The sequence below is a fragment of the Octopus sinensis genome, linkage group LG18 (genome assembly GCF_006345805.1).
Source record: "Octopus sinensis linkage group LG18, ASM634580v1, whole genome shotgun sequence".
Lineage (NCBI taxonomy): Eukaryota > Metazoa > Mollusca > Cephalopoda > Octopoda > Octopodidae > Octopus > Octopus sinensis.
Genome location: NC_043014.1, coordinates 53,418,422 through 53,431,407, shown reverse-complemented (window position 1 = coordinate 53,431,407; position 12,986 = coordinate 53,418,422). Strand labels below are relative to the sequence as shown.

Genomic DNA, 12,986 nt, shown 5'->3' with positions numbered 1-12,986 from the left:
GAGGGGAGTTGAAGGGGTCGGTAGCCTATGTCGAACAACTGATGTCGGATGGAGAAAGAGTACGGCTCTCGACTGAGCCCATAGTTAAGATTGTACCGCCTCCCTCTCTTAATAAGGAAAGGAAGGCAGCTTTCTTCTGCGTAGTAGCCATACTGAAAGAGACAGTGTGGAGGACACGCGGAAAAAGGGATTGAGACAGGGATTGGAAAATCGGTTTAACTTCCACCTCGTGAGGAAGATCCGTCTGGAGAGGAAGTACCTGCCTCATAGCGTGTGTGAGAAAAGATGGAAAATCGTGGTAGGAAAGTTGAGTAGGTAGGGGGCCGTGCTGGTATAGCCGGCCAATGAAGAAGAAAGAGGGAAACAATTTTTGGGGGCCAAAAAATAAGGAAAAAACGAAGGTTCGAAACTGGCGAGTTGAAATAAAACCCGGGAGAAAAATTTATATATAAATTAATTTTAACTACCTACTCATTAAACAATTTAAACCCACAACGCTTTTTCATTTTTAACTTTACATTCGTAATCACAGCAGTATGGACTCCCCTCCTCTGTAATGTCCGTTGTTTGTTCTCGACCCATCCTTGTTTTATATCTTTGTATACCCTTTTATAGGCGAATAAAAGAAATCACTCCTGTCTGTCGGTTCCCGGTCATGCATTGAGCCACGCCACTCGCATACAAACCCGCAGGCGCGCATATTCACCTCATTTTGCTTTGAGACATATAGTTGCAAAATATGTTCCTGTGATGTTACAAGCCTTTCCTTCAATTAACCTTTTATGTTTGCGTATTACATCCAGTAATCAATATGCTATGACTTATTACAAACGTCTCGGAAATTCTTATTTTACGTACAAGATGGTGACTCCCCCTCTTTCTCGCATGCTTATAAAATTATAGGATGTCACATACTGACATCACTATATGTCTGTCGGACTGCAGCCATAGCTTCGTAATCCAGGCCTTCTGTTATTGGGACTAGGTAGGTGTGAGAGCAGGTGGGGCCCCGAGAGAGCGCGTCAGTGGCCAGGTTGCCTTTTCCAGCTATGGTGTACTCAGAAATGGCCAATGGCTGTCGTGCAGACCAAGGCTCTCAGAGCTTTCTCATAGCAAGGGTGAGTGGTTTGCGAACACTGTAAACGTGCGGCTGTCAAGAAAATAGCGAAAGTGGCGGACACCTGGATGGACAGCCAGCAGTTCCCTGTCAAAAGCACTGCGTTTCTGCCTACTCCGCTGCACGGAGCGAAAGCTGTTCGTTCCGCTGCTGTCGCCGCACGCTTTTCGTTTCGTTTCACTTTCAATAGTTACCAAAAGAAAAAAGAAAACCGAGACTCAGAATGTGTTGGCGAAAGATTTATTTAATTCAACACACGAGGGCGACAGTCACCTCCAACTTCGCCACAGACCGGTTCCCCGCCCAGTGGAGGAAATAGTGTCCCAGGGAGTTGTGTTCCAATGAGACATTCAAGCGTAGCACCAACTGGTACTGGAAGAGAGGACGGACTTGCATCTATTCAGATCGAAGGTGAAATTTGAGTGAAGTCATCCGATGTGCTTTGTGCGTCCCACAATGGGGAAAGCGAAGGTGGATTGATAGCGTGTTTATGGAGGGATATCAGCACATCAGATAATGAAGTGTGGTGGCAGATGAGAAGAATCTGAGAAGAGTTCTGCAATTTCACAGTCACAGAAGGAGCGGCGCCCGTCTTGCTGAACGAGCAACTATAAGATGATGGGGGGGGGGGGGACAGGCTGGATTTTTTCGATTGTGTCCAAAGACAGAAACAATTGAAGAATTGGGTGGTGCACGAGGAAATATCTTGACTGTTGTTCAGTCGTGTGTTGGTGGTGTCATTTTCACATTCCTTTATTTTCCATCTTCGTTATTCTGGTTAAAATAAATGATCTTGAGACCAGGTTGGAGGGACGGGACGGAGGTGGGGGTGGCCACGGGCGTTCTTAACATTTTACTGGAAGTAGATGTCGTTAGTGAGCACCAACAACCAGAAGTGAACCAAATGTCTCGACGTTCTCCTGTTCAATTTGACCCCTTGACCTGGTCCCTTTTTCACCTGTGCTTAAGGTAAGGACTAATTATTGTTTTCCTTTTCTTCTCCTAATCCCTTCAACAACATTTCATTATCAACCCTCGACCCTTTTTGACCACAATAGAGCTTTCGGACAAAATACTTTGCAGCATTTGTCTTTGTGTTCTGAGTTCAAATTCTGTCCAGGTTCACTTCGCCTTTCATCGTTCAGGGTCGATAAATTAAGGGTCAGTCAAGTACTAGGGACAATGTAACCAACCAAGCACCCACCCCCAAGTCCCAAGTCTTGTCCATGTAGCAGAAAGGATTATATTATAGCCCCATTCACAGTAATAAGTATTATTATTATTATTATTATTATTGGCGAGTCCTTCCACCCGTTTCATAACAAATGAAATTGTTTAATTTCCTTCCAGTCTATTTAATGAGGTGTCAACGTTTTGTCCCACAACTACGACCTAAATGTTAAGCCTTTAGTCAAATGCTTCAATTGGTTTCCCCTCCTCAACACGCCCCCCCCCCTCCAGTCAATTGCTTGGCAACTATAAAAGCCTTATTATTATTATTATTATTAAGTTGGCGAGTCCACCCCCCCAGAATTTGAAACCATTAATAATAATAATAATAATAATTTTTACCTTCGTCCCTTTTCTACTAAAGGCACAAGGCCTGACATTGTGGGGTCTTGGCAATTACATCGATTTCATTGTTTGCTAATTTATCGACAAAATGCTTCGCGCCATTTCGATCGTCTTCACATTCTGAGTTCAAATTCTGCCGAAGACGACTCCTTTGCCTTTCATCTTTTTGGGTTTTGATAAAATAAGTACCAGCTGGACATTCCTTCGGTCGAATTATTATTATTATTATTTAAGGCGGCGAATTGGTAGAATCGTAAGTGGTATTTCGTCTGCCGCTACGTTCTGGGTTCAAACTCCGTCCAGGTCGACTTTTCCTTTCGTCCTTTCGGGGTCGATAAATTAAGTACCAGTGAAACACTGGGATTGATGTAATCGACTAGCCCCCACCCCCAAATTTCAGGCCTTGTGCCTAGAGCAGAAAGGATTGTTATTATTAGTAATGAAGCGGTTAATGACCTGTGAATCAGAAATTAGAAAATCCATCCAAATTGTAATGTGGCCACCACCACTGCCACACACACACCAGCTTTAATGGTTCGCCTTGCCATGAATTAGTAAATTTTCCTATTCATATTTTTCTTTTATAACAGTTTTTCTTTAAGTATACAGAAGTTTTAAACATTTTCCTGTTGTCCTAGTTTAATTATATTGCTTATAATTAATTAGTGTTAAATCAATATAATTAAAAATATATTATAGTTTAGTTGGTGGGGTGGGGTTCTGGCCTAGAAGAGACCTGAATGTTTTTTGCATTCAGCAGTTATTATTTTTAATGCCTTGTTTGTTAGACAATGGAATTTGTTGAAGGGTGGCCATGGTTGGGTTGCACTTGGGCCTTAATCTGCCCACTCCTTAGGGACACCATAGGCATGAAACAATAACAATATCAAATTCTGTTTTTGGTTTTGTAATGGTATTAGAAGACATTTGGTTTTATGTTGACCTGGTGAAATGCTTTGCAAAAATTAGTTTTGGCTCTTTGTGTCTTGTGTTCAAATCCTGCTGGGAGCAAGTATGTCTTCATTGCTTTCAGGGTTCATAAAAGTCAAGTCCTGGGTTTGATGATATCCCTTAAAAAAAGCTGACCTTGTTTCTGAATCAGAAACAATTACAAGACATATGTTGAAATTCTCGTCATCAGTGCTGCAGCCCCTCCTGGAGCTTGTCTGTCAGTGTAGTTCTTTACTCTTCAGTGAAATCAAGGTCCTTATCCTGATTCACATTGCACGGGTCCCCCTCTTCCTTGTGAATTAAATTGTAGATAATAGTTGTCAGTCCTTCCCAACGAAACAGGCCATGCAAGATGTGGACCATATTGTCATTCATAGCCTATGAGATATTGCTACCTCCAGTTATTAAACTATATGTGTGTATATATATATATATAAACACACACACACATAGTTTAATAACTAGAGGTAGCAATATATATATATATTTTGGTGACGTTCTGTGTATATATTTTCCATTTGTTTGTACTTTTCGCTAATTGTTGTAGGTCCTCATGTTGTCATAAATAAATGCACATACACATCCTGTCAACTCTCCTGCTGTTAATCTGGCAGAACCTTCAGGATGTGGCAGATGGAAGGGGAAAGGACTGCAACAACACTAAATCTTATTGTTTTTCAGCTCAGTAGATTGAGGTCGTTGCCAGTACATTCGAGCGAGGTCATTGCCAGTACCGCCTGACTGGCTCCCGTGCAGGTGGCACGTATAAAGCACCCACTACACTCTCCGAGTGGTTGGCGTTAGGAAGGGCATCCAGCTGTAGAAACACTGCCAGATCAAGACTGGAGTCTGGTGCAGCCATCTGGTTGCCAGCCTTCAGTCAAAATCGTCCAACCCATGCCAGCATGGAAAACGGACGTTAAATGATGATGATGATGATGATATATGCACTGGCATGGCTGTGATATGCAACTTGCTTCACAATCGTATGGTTCCAGGTTCAGTCTCACTGTGTGGCACCTTGGGCAAGTGTCTTCTACTATAGCTTTAGGATCGACCAAAGCCTTATAATTGAATCTGGAATAAGAAGCCAATTGTGTGTTAATAAAATAACTAAGTTGATTATTTTATGAAGTTGCTTCAATTTCTTTGTAATTTTCAAAATCAATCAAAACACAATAACAGTCTGTTTTCATTGGAAATATGGTCAGGAAAGGATTAATGCCACTACATCACAAGGTAGTTACTCTAAAGTTTATTTTTCAAGTTATAACTAAAAATAACAAAAAAAAAAAAGAAAAGAAAAGAAATAGTCTGTCAGAAGATAAAAGGGAGTAACATTGACAAGTTTTCTATATTCAGTTGTGTGTGTGTGTAGCTCTGCAATGGGCCGATTTATATTACAAAGACTGTTGTCAACTCCATTGTTACTTGAGGCAAGACAGCTTGAGTTTTGTCAGCTGTTTTTTTCCCAAACTCAGTCAACCGTTGGATTTTCAAGGAAAAAGAATCACTATTTTGTGAATGTGGGTAGATTTTCTTCAACCTACTTAGAAGCATGTTTTAAGAATGACAGGTTATTGTTAAAACCTCAAAATTGCTGCTGACATTGTTGAGACACTTGCAAAACCGTAACATTAGTGGCCTGTATTAGATTTCTATAGCTGAGCCTCGAAGTGGTCGCTCAGAATACTAGAAATAGCAGCCCAACCTTTTTCAAATCACACACTACCTTAAAAAAACAATGCATTGGAAAAAGGTGGTCATGGCTAGAATGCCTTTGATCATAGATCTTCTCAGTTGAGGTTGACTAGGGATCAACTCTCAACCTGCCTAAGATCAACCCTGATTCTGTGTTACAAACTGTCTTTTAAAGTGATCTAAATTAAAACTTTCTTCTTCATCTTTTAAAGTCTGCTTTCCATGCTGGCATGGGTTGGACAGTTTGCCTGAGGACTGGCGAGCCAGAAGGCTGCACCATCTCCAATCTCATCTGGCAAAGTTTCTACGGCTGGATGCCCTTCCTAATGTCAACCACTCTGAGAGTGTAGTGGGTGCTTTTATGTGCCACTGGCACGAGGGCCAGTCAGGCGATACTGGTATTGGCCAAGCTCAAATGGTGCTTTTTATGTTCCACCTGCATGGGAGCCAGTCAACGGCCCTGGCAACGACCATACTCGAATAGTGCTTTTAATGTGCATGGGTGCCAATCTGGTGGTCATCGGCCACAACAGTGATTTCACTTGCCTCAAGAGGTCTTTGCTAGTATAGTTTATTGTGCAATGATTGAAGGGTACTCTTAAATGGGCTGGTTATACAGCACTGGCATAGGCCACGGTTATGGTCTCACTTGGCTTGCTGGGTCTTCTTAAGCACAGCATATCTCCAATGGTTTCAGGTCACTTGCCATTGCCTCTGTGAGGCCCAATGTTTCAAAACTCAGTTTAATAACATTTGGTTAAATTCTTAATTATTTTCAAAATAAGTTGAAACCGAAGCAGAGCATTTCAACAGAAAAATGCAATCCAAAGATATTACTCTGCAAGGAGTTATTGTTGATAGCTCCATTTCTTTCCAGTTCTTCTCAAGTCTTATCTGTTCAAGGCCCACGTCTCACTACCATGCAGCATTGCAGTTCTAACACAAGCATCATACACTCTGTGGGGAAAAGACCTTTGTTGCCAGCAACATTTTGTAACTTCCTGAACTTTTTCCACCTTGCTCTGGCTACTTTCAGAGCAACCACCTCCTTTGCTCATTACATCTCCCATGTAATTAAAGCTGCCAACTTCTTTGAGGGAGCCATTTCAGCTTTTATCTATGTCCTGTGTTGTGCTCGTAGCATGTTCTGCTCCAGTGCATCCATCACATATGAAGCTTATGTTCTCTGGTTTTGCTACATCACTTGTGTGTCCATGGCTTACACTGAGTACAGCTCATGGGGTTTATAACTACTCCTTTCCTCCATATTGAGCAAGGCCATGTCCCAGAAGGGACCACAGTCCTGTCGTCTTTCCTACTTACTAAAACCTTGCTAAGTTTACCATAAGATCTCTCAGTTCTAGCTTTAGTTTCCATGCCAAGAATTTCCTGTAGATGCAGCTATGAGAATTAGATTATCCACATAGAGATGGTCCCATGGATGGCCTGATTGCATTACGATGAATAGGTGGGGACTGAATAGTGAACCTTGATGAACTCCAACCCTCCCCTCAAATTCATCCCTGCAATTATTGTTGACTCTCCATCACTCGTCATTGTACACAGCCTGTACAGCCCTCACAAACCATTCAGCTTCCTTAGTGACCTTCAAATTACCGTAAGTGGTTCCCTGTCAAGTGCCAGGAATAGCAGCCGTCAAGGCTTTCTTTGGCACCTCCTCCTCCTCCATGCATGAAACCAAACTGCATCTCGTCAAGGTCTGTTCTATCATGGCTTAATTGTGCTATCCTTCTCTCTCTCTCTCTCTCTGACCTTTGTAACCTGATCGAGTGGTTTGATTCTCCTTTAGTTGCCTTTATTGATGCTGCCACTCCAGTTATACAAGAAGGTACGATTCCTTCTGGTATAACATTATTAACCACCTGGGTAGTAGTAGTAGTAGTAATCCTGGCCCCGATCTCACCGAATGTTTTCAGCATCTCTACCTGAGGGGCTGACAGCTTTTCTTCTCTTCATCTCCTTAATTGCCTTATCAACAATGCTGCTGTCAATTTGAATTTCTGGTCCCACTTTAGGTTCAGCATCAGTTTATCCCTCTTCATCCCATGCGTTCTCCATCTTCAACAGCCTCTCCTAATACTGCTTCTGCATCACTTTCTTCTCTTCCACATCAATGGCAAGTCTGCCCCTTCACAATCCCTAATCCATTTTCTCACCAATTACCATTTTCTGGTAATATTGCCACACCTAGTAATCACTCCTATCTTTTTATTGTTTCACATAGAAATGCATTGTACCTACCCATGGTTCTTATTCTTCACTAGACACCCTGAATCAGAAACAGTTAAATCTGCTATCAATTCATAGCGAAACCAAGCCACATGGTTTAATGGTAACAACATCGTCAGACGGGTCATCTTTGGTCATTGTGTGGATAGCTTCAAACTGGTGATTCCTAATGTTTTCTCCCTCCATATACATTGTGGTCAGAGCTTATCTTTGGTGTCTCTACAGAACAAGAGACAGCCACACCTTAGTGTCTTGTGGGTTAAGAAGCTTTAGTGTTTCTCAGTTTGAGAAATGGTTTTTCTTGGTTTTTAAATTGTGGCACTTACGATGGTCTGTTACTAAATTCCTCATTTGCTGGTGTATAGAATGTGCCCTTTCTTTCTCAAGATTTATTAGAAAACTGCCCTGCATCTAAGGCCTCTGAATTAAGGATGAGAGACTGAGAGTTGTAGAGTTGGGAGCCAGATAAGTAGGTGTGCATTGGGCACAATAAGCATTGCTATTAAAATTCTCACAGTCTGTTAGCAAATATTGTTTAGAGTACCCCAGCAGTTATGTGAAGTGGTCACATCGACTCCCTATACATCCTTCCCCTGCAGACAACCCACACCAGATAAACGCAGATTACATTATTTAAGGACTGACTTATTATATTTGAAAAGGTTTTTCTTCTTTTATTCTTCAAGTGAAAATTCCCCAACAAAGATGCAATGTTTTGTTAACCTTTCATACACCTGAGCTAATTACAAATTAATGCTAATGTCTCAGTATATTATTAGGTTTCCATTCCTGTTTCTCTTCAATCATTTTAGCTTTAGTCTATCTTAGACTACAGTCTCCAAAGTATCCTTCCCTTTTTGTTAAAGACACTAGGTGTGATAGGACGATTTGGTTGCTATTTCTAGCAGATTGAGTCACCATCTAGAAGCATTCTCATTGGTTGCACCTGCAATGACCAAATTTGTTGGATCAGGGATGACCAAGGGTTAAACACCACCACCACCACCACCACCATCATGAAAAAAATAAAATAAACAACTCAAACAAAATTTGAGAAATCAAAGTCGTTTTGTTTTAATTAACAACAACAATTAACCCCAGCCCACTAATTTAAACAGTCGTCAACTAAAACACCAGCTATTGTTATCTTTTGTGTAGAAGTTCAGCCATCAGCAACATTCCAAATGTAATCCAGATGTAGAGGCCACCGGGGAGAGTCGTCCACAAAGTACGTTTATGGTACTCTAAAAGATAAAATAAATAATGTAAAGAAAAAAGAAAAAACAATAGAAAATAATGGTTTCAAATGTTGTCAGAAGGTCAGCAGTTTTAGAGGGAATCGTTGGTTGACCATATCAATCCCCAGCAATATAGACACATCCTGGGATAGTGGTTCGATCTTACCCCAGGGCACCACTGAGAAGGGGTCTAATACATTATTTTCCCCCTCCATCTTGGGTCAAATAAAAAAATAAAAGTATTTCATAAGATTTGTGGTTGAGCGAATCCCTTACCTAAATGTATGTCACTGTTTGTAAATACCTTTATCCACCAAAGAAGCAACAATTCTTCGTTCTAAAATGTGATATTATAACCCTTTGATTATAAAATTAAATTTCATGGTTGTCATTATTCCAGTAATGGCATTAAATATTTACAAAAAGAGAGAGAGAGAGAGAGAAAATAGAATATGTATTTTCTGCAAATCATATTGGCATTTCTCAGTACACCTGTATAGACAGGTGGTCATCAATTCTCAGCCTTCTTCTGTTTATTAAAGTTCACCAGATAATTGACGAAAGCGTTTAATTCTTACAGTCAAGTGGGAATTTCTGCATTCAATTAACTTCTGAACATGAAAGCAAATCCAAAAACCGAGAGGTTTTAAAAAAAAGGACAAACGGTTTCATTGGCAGAAAAGCTGACCAAAGAACTTTCGTTGCCGTTCTGCTTTTCTCTGCAAGCAGAGAGAGAGAGAAGAGAGAGAGAATATAGAGAAGGCACTGGCACGAGAGGCAGCGTAAGTGAGAAGATGGAATTGTCAGGAAAGGAGCAATTAGCAATAAGAGCAGCGGAGGAGGGCTGTTTGTGATAGTGTTGGCCAAGAGACTCTTTCAGTGGTGAGAGCAGATGAGATGAGATGCTGCAAGGTAATAAAAGATGGGAAGAAATGAGGCAAGCAATGCTGTGTGTGTGGGGGGTGGGTGGGTAGTGTTCACATACAATAACAGCGTTTAAACGAGAGAGAGATATAAGAGGGAATTAGGTGTAAAAGAGAGAGAGAGAGAGAGAGAAGAGTGGACAGGTAGAGGGAGGGTGATGGTAGGAGAGGGTGGGGTGAAGATCGAAGTGGAAGAGTTGGAAAAACTGGTGGAAGCGAATGAGTAAAGGTGAGATGCTGTGCAAGAAAGGATGCAGGCCAGTCCCTCCTGACACATAAAGGATGGTCAATGTGTGTGTGTGTGTGTATTAAAGGATGGAAGCATAATTGAGAAGAAAAACATACAAGAGAGTAAAGTTCCTTGCAATATTTGTTCAGTAACATGTTTCAGATACTTCCTTGTTACTCTTGATGTCAAAAATACTGTGAAACAGTGATTTGCAAGATAAGAAGTTGTTATTCACCAATTGTGATATAAAATAAATTTATAGACCCACTACACTCTCGGAGTGGTTGGCGTTAGGAAGGGCATCCAGCTGTAGAAACCTTGCCAGATCAGATTGGAGCCTGGTGCAGCCTCCTGGTTTGCAAGTCCTCAGTCCAACCGTCCAACCCATGCCAGCATGGAAAGCAGACATTAAATGGTGATGATGATACCAACCCACTGGAGTCTGCCTCTTGTTTTCAAGTCTTCTTATCTGGAAACACTGCCAGGTCCTTATTCAAGAACCCCTTCATGTCTTAAAAACTTCTTGAAAAAGGGGTTTCGTTAAACTGCTCCAAATTCTAGACGAATTTCAAAGTTAATTAAAAAAGACAGGTACTCATAATTAATTAGAGATGAGAACAGAAAAAGGGTTAACGATGCTACGATGGCAGTTGGAATTGGGTTGAAAGGGTTTAGTATTTCAAACAGCTCTGCTAGGAATCTCTATGTGGTCAGTTGATTCACTAGACATAGCAGTTAAACCTCTCTCAAGCTTACTTTACTGTTGTCTCCGACCAGTACCTGACCTAGGGTTAAACAGCAACATAGAATTGTTGTTGTTGTTGTTGTTTAAGTTCAGCACTGGTTAGAGTTAAGCAAGTCTATATGAAAGGCCTTCTGGTTGTGACCATCCAGTCTTAGTATAACTATTGGGAGGGGGGTATTGTGACTGCTGTTTCTGATGTTGGTCAGAAGGGGATGAGTGAGGAGGTTATCATCAAAGAGATCCCTACAGACTCAGCCTTCCTTTTTTAATCTAATAGGATGTAACTTAAAGGAAATTTGGGTGCTATTTCTAGAAGATCCTTTCATTTTATTAAATTGTTGTTGGGTAATTAAGAGTTATTTTAATTTCACGTCCCATTTTGTGAACAAAGAGTTTTCATTGAATTTTCTGTATTTCTCAGAAAGAGAGAGTCAAGGGATTAACAAACACCACAAGGTATTTAAAAAAATTCTTTTTTACTGTTCATATTCTTTCCCAGTTTACAGTGATGAAAAATACACACATGGAAACATGCCCAAGTGTGTGTCAGTATATATATATATATATATATATATACACAAATATATTTATTTTTTATTTTATCTAGTTTCAGCTCACAAGCTATGGCCATGCTGGGGCACCGCCATTTGGTGTTGCTACATGATTTTACTTCATGAATGCTTTTTAGCAACTGCCATTTGGTGCATGAGAGAGTTCGATGCAGCTGCCCTCATCTGCACCTCCTGCCGTGAAGTTGGTTCATCTGGGATACCTGACAAGAAGAGATCCAGTTTCATTTTAAAGACATCTGCATCCACCCCATGCAGGTCTCTTAGGTTCTTTGGGAGGATATTGAAGAGCTGTGGGCCTCGGAAGCCCAGGCTATAACAGTATCTTGTCCTACATCTTGACGGCAAATTTGGAGTCCTTGGCACTATGCAGTGGCGCCCAGTTCTGGCATTTGTGTAACTCTCGATGCCAAAGTTTGGGACAAGTCCTTCTAGGATCTTCCAGATGTATATTATGGCATATCTTTCTCGCCTACGCTCTAAGGAATAGAGTCTCAATCTCTTGAGTCTTTCCCAGTAGCTTATATGCTGCACAGAGGCTATCTTCTTCGTGTAGCTTCGTTGGATTGCCTCAAGTTCTGTGATTAACTTGACAGTGGATGGTGACCATAGCTGAGAGCAATAGTCAAAGTGGTTTAGGACAAGTGTCCTCCAGAGGACCATCATGGTTTCCTGGTCTCTTGTTCTAAAGGTTCTAAGAATCCATCCGGTCAGCCGCCTATATTTCATTGCCAATTTAGCAACATGCACATGAAAGGTTGCATCATCACTCGTGTAAATACCCATGTCTCGCACTGATTGTGTCTGGGATTGCAATCCCTCCAGGTCCAGTGAATTTATTGGGTATTGCATTTAGTTTTGCATGCTGATAGTATAAAGCTTGAAACTTTTCAGCATTGAACTGCATGCTATTCTTTTCAGCCAACTTGTATATTTTGTCCAGCTCACATTGCAGGTGCTTAGTGTCTTCAGGGTTCTGTATTGCCTGTGAAACCTTTCTTTATATATATATATATATATATATACACATATATATACACATATATACATACATATATATACATACATATATATATATATATACACACATATATATATATATATACACATAGATATATACATACATACACACACACCACATATATATATATACAAACCCGTATATATACATACATACATACCATATATATAAAATACAGCATATATATATAAATACATACATATATATATACGTACATATATATACACATACATATATATATATAAATACATACATATATATATACGTACATATATATATACCTACGTACATATAAATATATACATACATATATATACATACATATATAATACTACATATTATATATACATACATATATATACATACATATATATATACATACATATATATATACATACATATATATACATACATATATATATACATATATATTATATATATTATATATATATATATTACACACATATATTTATATATATATTTACATAACGGACGTTAAACGACGATGATGATATATATACATGTATTGATGTATGTATATATACATACATACATACATGTATGTATGTATTATACATACATACATGATGTATGTGTATATACAGCATACAGTATTATATACATACATACTGTATGTATACATACATACATACATGTATGTATACAT

General features: G+C 39.9%; 1 protein-coding gene and 1 long non-coding RNA gene across 2 annotated transcripts in view; one reads left to right on the top strand and one right to left on the bottom strand.

Annotated features, from left to right (window-relative positions):
• The first annotated feature begins 1,995 nt into the window (after positions 1-1,995).
• On the top strand, positions 1,996-11,391 carry LOC118767064. Its single transcript, XR_005002957.1, has 3 exons — positions 1,996-2,086; positions 11,151-11,185; positions 11,337-11,391. It is a non-coding gene; the product is annotated as an uncharacterized LOC118767064 (long non-coding RNA).
• A 673-nt stretch (positions 11,392-12,064) lies between these two features.
• LOC115221497 (glycerol kinase) overlaps positions 12,065-12,986 on the bottom strand; it is a 33,984-nt gene continuing 33,062 nt past the window's right edge. The window contains exon 15 of the mRNA XM_036510605.1: positions 12,065-12,102. Coding sequence (XP_036366498.1) covers positions 12,065-12,102 — 38 coding nt within the window. The remainder of the gene's footprint in view (positions 12,103-12,986) is intronic.